This window comes from Cynoglossus semilaevis, unplaced genomic scaffold, assembly GCF_000523025.1.
Source record: "Cynoglossus semilaevis isolate Cse_v1.0 unplaced genomic scaffold, Cse_v1.0 scaffold1431, whole genome shotgun sequence".
Classification (NCBI taxonomy): Eukaryota; Metazoa; Chordata; class Actinopteri; order Pleuronectiformes; family Cynoglossidae; genus Cynoglossus; species Cynoglossus semilaevis.
The window spans coordinates 294,767-302,389 of NW_007585118.1; the positions used below are offsets into that span (position 1 = coordinate 294,767).

Here is a 7,623-nt window from a genome sequence, read left to right on the forward strand (position 1 = left end):
TGTACAGTGCTCTTTAGGCTCATGTCTCCATTCTGTCTGTATGAGAGTCCTGCAAATCCTACTGTATGTGGTCATTTTCCTCTCTGTTTTTTCCCAAGTCAACTATGATGGTAATGATTTTAAAATAACCAAATCACGAACTTAACAAGTTGTCTTTTCTATAGTATGAATGTAGGATGGGTAGGAGTGGCGTTGGGAAATTATGAAGTAACAAGTTGGTACAGGGGAGACAAGCAAATCTTGAGGTGGTAATATTTCAGGAAAGAGTTTTGTCTCTTCAGTGTTGGCTATTGGTAACAATAGGCGTCATTTTTCTAGCAACCTTACATCAGCTTTGAACCTTGTGTAGCATAAGCTAAGCTAGTTTCTGTGGAAAAATCTACAATCAAACATTGCAAATATCTGTTTTACTGTGAATTACACCAATGGACCATGGATGGGTTCCTGTAGTAGGACGATATAAAGGACTTTGTAGTTGTACAATTTGCCACTGTTTGCGTTAGACTCACTTTGGTAAATAAGTCAACTCCCCTGTAGTATTTGTATACCAGATCACAGCCAGTAGTCCAATCACATAGCCCAGAGGAGTCATTTCACTGTAGCTTACCTAAACGCCGCACGTACTGAAACGCTATTTAGCAGAAAATGGTTAGTCTGATTAACAAGATAGCATGTCTCTACAGGGATGTTCCAAACACCCGAAGTACATCTTACTGCATCCACAGCTTATTATGAGATTCCAGAACATGAACTGCATTCCATTGTAAAAATAAATAAAAAAGATACTGTATCTATCTATACAAAGGAACTCCCCAGGCTTAGACAACTACTAGTTGAGACATTGGTGCAGTAAGATGCATCATAGCTTCTGTTTCCAACAGACTTGGCACAGCAATGCTCCCATTGCTTTGTCTGGGGAGACAAAAACAACACAACACAACACAGAAAGAATGCCACAGCCTACAGTATACATACAGTATATTTACAGTATATACAGTTCCTGGCTGACATATTCTTATGGACTCAGAGGCCGACCAATAAATTCAAGAGATAGGGGAAGAACAGAACAGACAGCTGTGTTATATATGCACTGAGATAGGTATCGTTGTCTGTATGTGGATTTTTTAAGACCAACAATATCTTTGCTTATCTTTTACTAAACTAACCTTATGCAGGAACAATGAAAGTCACAACATCTACATGAATCACACAGCATATAGCTTCAGTTACTCCAACAGTGGCAAACATTCATTCCATTGTCTTTGTACAACAAAATCTTTTTCAGGATTGCGGGGAAAATGCAAAAAACAATCATCAGACATGGGTGAGGTACACACCAGTCCATCACAGGGTCACATACAGAGAAAAACAATTTTGCAGTTGCATTTTCATACATAATAATAAACAGCTACTTCTGACTGTGCAGTGCAGATTTTCATGTTAAAAGCACATGACAACCAGTCACAGTTCCAAATGGAAAAGCTTCAGTGCCAGGTTGTGAAAGTAAATGAATGAATCTCATTCAAAATCTCTGCAGTGTCTCTGCAGATGGCTCTCCAAAGAAGCCCACCATTGAGCCGGAGAAAAGTTTCACAATTTCAGGAGCAGAAAAAAATCTATAATGAGGCGGCAGAGAAAAGCCAAAACCATAATTTTAGCTGCTGACTTGAATGGAGCAATGTTTTTAAAATAGAGTGGGAGTAGAAATGAAGCAAAGTTAAGACGACAACTACTAAGTCCAATTGAATTTGTATTCAAAGTGGCAGCCTTCAGGACACTTTAGGGTTTGGTAAATTTCTGGAGGAATTGTTTTTGGGGTTTTTTTTCAAACTGGTTGACAGATGTTCTTCATCTTAAAGTCAAGTGCATTGATTTTTGCTCCAAGGCTATAGCATGAGCCAGAGTGGCAGCTGGAGATACATGTAAATTAAAGTCTAATTTACTAAGAGATTTTCATTCACCGAAGGCCACTCAGACTCCAACAAAGACAAGAAAAAACACTTCAAGAAACAGACTTTGGGAATTTGCTTTGTCACCAAAGTGAGGCCAAGTTTCCTGTAGTCAAACCACCAAACAATGGGATATATTTCTGACTGTGGGTTTTCAACAAATATGAAGAATTCGGTTGGCATCACAAAATGACATGGTCTAAACACTTACTCAACAGTTGCCCCACCAAGATAACAGCAAAAACCAGGCTTCTATTTTAATCCTCTACCAAAGAGATAAATAGAGTAAATGATGTAATCTTGAAGGCAAAAATTGGTGTGTACAACGATGAAATTAAGGAGGTTAGGAAGGGAAGAAACATCAGGAATTATAGGGTTTATTGTTTGTATTTTTTTTTTCTTTCCTTTATAGTGGGCGTTACACTGGGAGTGCACAGCCGTTAAAGAGAGTGGTTGTGGCTTGTGGTTTCCATTCTGCGTTAACATCCACACACTGATCCCAACAGGGAGGAACAGAAGGGCACAAAGTAGAGCCTTAAAAATTTAAGCAGCCTGTGTGCTGCCTCCCATCCCCACCCTGAGCTGCAAAATGTGACTTCCACCATCCATGTGAGACAACAAGAAGCTTTGTGCAGTTAAATGCAGACTTTTACTGTTACTTTGACATATTTGTTGCTTCATTTGAATGGCCTGTGTACATTTACAGTATGTAAAGATCAGAGTATTCTATTTTGTAGGGATCGCAAAGTTTAGGCCTGACATGCATATTTTAACAAACTTTAAACTAATCTGTCCCTTAATATATCATGAATGCAGGCTTCAATAACACCCTCTTTTATAACTTTCTAATCACAATCTTATAAATATATCAGGCTGGTAAAATAAAAATCACATTAAGGAACAAAAAACCCATAAAAACCTGAAAACAGATTGGTCTATTACAAAAACCAACAATGTAAGTTGTTGCTTGCTCTAGATTCTGGGATATTAAATTTTATTTCCAGACTTCTGGAACTTTCAAGAGACCAGAAATGCCATACATATAGACAGTGGCTGAATTTTTAGAATATTAATTACTGAATATTATTTTTTGTAGTATTTTACACTGACTTCAAAACAGTTGGTTGCTCTAATCATATTTTCTTCATCTTATTTCTGGCACCTTTTGTATATCATATAAAAAATTATATGATGTTATCTGCTATGGTATCATGTGCCTTTAATGAATGGTTATTGTAAATGTTTACATAGGTGAATGTTTTCCTGTTTTATATATGTTGCCTATATCCAGCCTTTATGGCTTTCATTGCTGTTGTCACACAGGAGTGAAGCATGTGGAGGAATGTGTTACATTTTCCTTCATCTTTTTTCTTTGTAGGGTGACTAACACAATCCCACATTTCTTAGGTTTTCATCTTTCTGTGGTGGGCATGAAGAAATAGGGTCTTCAATAACTGTGGGGGTGAAAACTGCAGGTATGAAACACAGTGAGGGAATGAAGGGCGAGAAAACTGGTGGAAAACTGTCAAATACGCATGTGCTGAAGGAACTGAGGTAAATGTGGGTGAGTGAATTCCAAGCAGAGAGAGCACACGCACACACACACACACACACACCTGCAGGCAACAGTATAATGTGGCCTTGTTTCACGCAGCCACAGTAGAGTTAGTGTTATTATCCACAGAGCAGCCACACCTACAGAATGCACACGTCAGGTACGGAGCAGTGGTTGGACAAATAACAACAGTGGTAACGATTAAAGAAAACACTCCACACCTCCTCTCATACTGCTTCCATCAAAATCTGGCAATGTCATATGGAGTGCTACAGGGGAAAAACATTCAAACCCACACTGAAAACTCTGTGCTGTGACAGCAGCTTTGGTCTCAGGCAGCAAAATGTAAACAGTGTGCAGCTGCCTACTGTCCAAAAGTCATCAGTTTATCAGCTCAGCCCTGCAGGAGCTGAGGAATGTGGGAGGACATGAGTGAGGAAAGTTGCCTCCTTCTCTTTGCTGCTTCTCTACTGAGCCTGAAATGTGTCAAGGCAGTCAGAGACTGTCACTGTGAATGGAGAGGAGAGAGAGGGAGGCAGGGAGAGAGAGATTTCCTGTGGACCAGTCATTAGGTTATACATAGAACATTAGGTGACTCTTTCTCTTAGCTGCAAATGTGACCCTAAAGTGGTTCATACTGTTTCATGTACAGTAACTGTGTTCAGTATCATTCCGATGTAAAGGATTTAGCTATTTCACAAATATGCCTCCTCCAGTCTCAGCTTTTGAACAGATTTCTAAATATTCATTGAATAGTTTGATGCTCACTTTAGATAATGCATCAAGCGAGATCTTGCTTATTCTTCATTGCTTCTTTTTCAATAGTGCAATAAAATGTAGCTGTAATGCCCTGGTCCATGTCCAAGTGCACTATGGCATCCAAGGAATTCACTCCAGTTCAATCTTTTTCAGGGTCATAAGGGATGGCAGAGCCATTCCCAGTTGCCCCATCTAACCCCTCAACTCATTGAAAACATGTTCCACAAGAACAAATAGCACATTTAGGTTTAGAGAGTAATGATTTGCCACTGGACTCTGAGCAAACATTTCTGAGCCAGCAGGCAACCACTGGTGTGTTGACGACATGAAAAGCTTACTGGAGCACAGAGCGCAGCCCCTGTATGGTGCTGTACGCCGCAAACAATGGTTTGGCAGAGCATTATACCTCAGTATTCCCTTTTTTTTCACATGTTTGTATTGAACATATTATTCAAAATTAATTGACTGTTAAAACAACGCTGTACAAATGCTGAGTTTAATGGATGTATTGTTATTTGTAGTGCAATTTTCTAAGGTGGTTATTTTGTCTGTCACATTTATAACAATGAGGGCGGAAGAAATAAAATACTTCATCTAATAATAATACACCACATGTTGTTGCACATTGCAGTTCAGCAACATCATAAATAACGTGTTAAAAAATATACAACTGACTCAGCACTTATCTAAAAGTATAACACTGTGAGCCTCAAGAAGAAGTTATATTTTATTACAGACAGTAACATCCATACTACTCTTTTCTTTCTGAGCCGCTACAAAAGGCAACATGGTCAATATTAAAATGTAGCTTATTTGCTTTATTGGATGTTGTGGTTCTTGTCATTGTGCATGTTATATTCTGCATTTCTGTTTCCATGATAATATAGACACAGAATAATATAAGAAAGAAAAATTTCACTTATTTGTTTTGATTTCTTTAAATGCCCTTAATGCCTGCAAAACAATAAAAAGTAGACAAAGAAAGAAAAATCTTTCCTGCTTTGTGTTTCATCTTTGCTCTTAATTCAACCTTACTGCCATTATAGATAACATACATACATTTTTAATGTACCACATGCAAAATGGAACAGTGCTCCAAGACAATTTAATCAAAGTAATTTTCCATAAGGCAACCATGTAGAGTTCTGAATGAAAACTCTTCCAGAAAAAAATAAATACTGACGAGAGGGAAACGCTTTAGGAATGGCTGGTATTCTGACATGTTTTTCTCCAACACAAGTTTATTTCTGTCTTTCATCCCAGCCCAGAGGAGTATCCGGCAGCCAATAAGAGAGCTACTCTCTGAGATCACAAAATTTCCAAAGCCACCACAGACAGAGAACACTGTATGAAACACACAGTACAGTGGGCAGCTTAAAATATAGAGTAAATGTGGAAAATAATATTTGGTTTTGTCTTGGACCTTAAGGTATATCTAATCTAAAATGTAGTGTAATGTACACAATCACTACAAAGCTTTGATTTGCAGGTACCATCCCAACTAAAGTAAACTAAGCATTGTATTTGCTTTTTTCCAATTTTTTTGTGTGAATAGGTCTATGCTGTTTCCATCTGTTCCTATAGAGCATGATGATCCCTTTGGAATTAAAGAAAGCAATAGACATTTGCAGAACAATCAAGTAAATATAGGGGATAAAACTGGGTTGATGAGTGGTTGATTGTTAACAAACAGTTAAAATGACCAAACTGGGACCTGGCCATATTACACAATCAGTAACATTCACCCAGGGGATAAGAGTTAGGGCAAAAAGATAAGTCCAGTTTTATGAAGTGTACATGTTTGGAAAAGCATACTTCAACTACCATATATGAATGCACTAAGCAGTTCTATCCCAAAACATTCCGGCAACCAAACTAAAGGTGAAAAATAAAAGACAAGCAGACAGCAGCGTACCTGAAGATGAACACAACACTGTACACCTCTAGTTCAAGGGGATCTATTTTGCAATCTTTACTCTTAAAGTAAATAAGGTACCACACTTGATGATATGTTCACACTAGACATTTAAAACAGAATATACAGTATTAGTATTCCTTCTAATTAGACAAAACCATAGAGGTAGCAGTTTTAATGTAAAAAAAAAAAGGACAAGGACATTTATGTCTACATTTGAACCAGCACACAAAGTGTGAACTGGATAAATAAGAAGTAAGAGAAACAGAAACACACAGACTGTCAGAAAACAGTCCGAGATACCTTAAAAAATTAAAAACAAATTGTAAAATTTACTCACCACTTCTTTTAATTCAGTGCTGTGTCCAGACTGTCCCTCTCTTCCCTCCAGTGTTTGACAAAACTTCACATTACAAACTCTTTCACACGCGTATCTCTCTCTCTCTCTATCTCTCTCTTTCTCCCGCTCTCTCTCTCTTTTCTCTCTCTCTTTCACACACACTCTTTTTCTGATATGACCCAATTTTACAAAGGTGACATCTAGTGGTGGTACACACAGCCTACACGTACAAAGAAGGAATAATAGCCCCTTGTAACAGCAATACATGGCCTCCAAAAAAAAATTCCAAAAATATTCTATCAGCCAACCGGTTTTTAATCCACCATTCGAAAGGAGTAGATGATGAAATTAAAATAAACTCATCTGACCAAATATTTAGCTTCTGATATATGTGATATATTTTAACACAACATATTAACATAATATATTTAACCACAAATCTATTTGTTTTATAACTGTAAGAAAGGTCCTTTCACTCCTCATGTTTAAAGTATGCATATTTTTGATAGATTGTAGGGTTGTTATGTGACAGTGGCACTGATACTATGCCACATGCCATGCAATAGCTATGTTTGTCCCTTTGCCCTGACAACCATTGGGAAGAAATGCTTTATCATGGGCATGTGACATTATACAAATTCATATGGGACAGTTACTATGGTGATAAATAAAGGAGGGAAAATCTCCAATATCAATAACTGTTTATGTGCTGCCACTGTATGTCCAAACTTAAGACTTAGTCAGATATCTTAAGCTTCTCTGACAAAGCTAAAATATCACAGGGTATTAATATAAAGCTAGCTAATACAAAATTCAGAAAACAGCAGGACATGACTGACAACTGGGCTTCACCTTTGCAGTGGCATTGCTCCATCCAGTTCTTTTATACAGTCTGTTTTAGACTTAATCAATAGAGGGTATTACATTGGTTTTTACAAACACCAACAAACAATCACTTTAATTAACCTTTATCCTGATGCACTATTTCTGTGAATTTCTTTTAACAAAAAAAAATTGAAAAAAGAGTTCTGCATGTCAATTTAAGTAAGGAATACAGTATAGTGGACGCAACACGATTATATAAGAGCATAAGGAAACAAGAGGA

General features: G+C 37.5%; 1 protein-coding gene across 2 annotated transcripts in view; it reads right to left on the reverse strand.

The window, feature by feature from the left end:
- Positions 1-6,800, reverse strand: part of tspan4a (tetraspanin 4a) — a 115,586-nt gene extending 108,786 nt beyond the window's left edge. Inside the window, exon 1 of one of the 2 annotated variants that reach the window (XM_025053715.1) lies at positions 6,519-6,800. In XM_025053715.1, coding sequence (XP_024909483.1) covers positions 6,519-6,785 — 267 coding nt within the window. In that variant the 5' untranslated portion in view covers positions 6,786-6,800. The remainder of the gene's footprint in view (positions 1-6,518) is intronic. The other variant, XM_008337310.3, reaches the window with a different exon arrangement.
- Between the last annotated feature and the right edge of the window lie 823 nt (positions 6,801-7,623).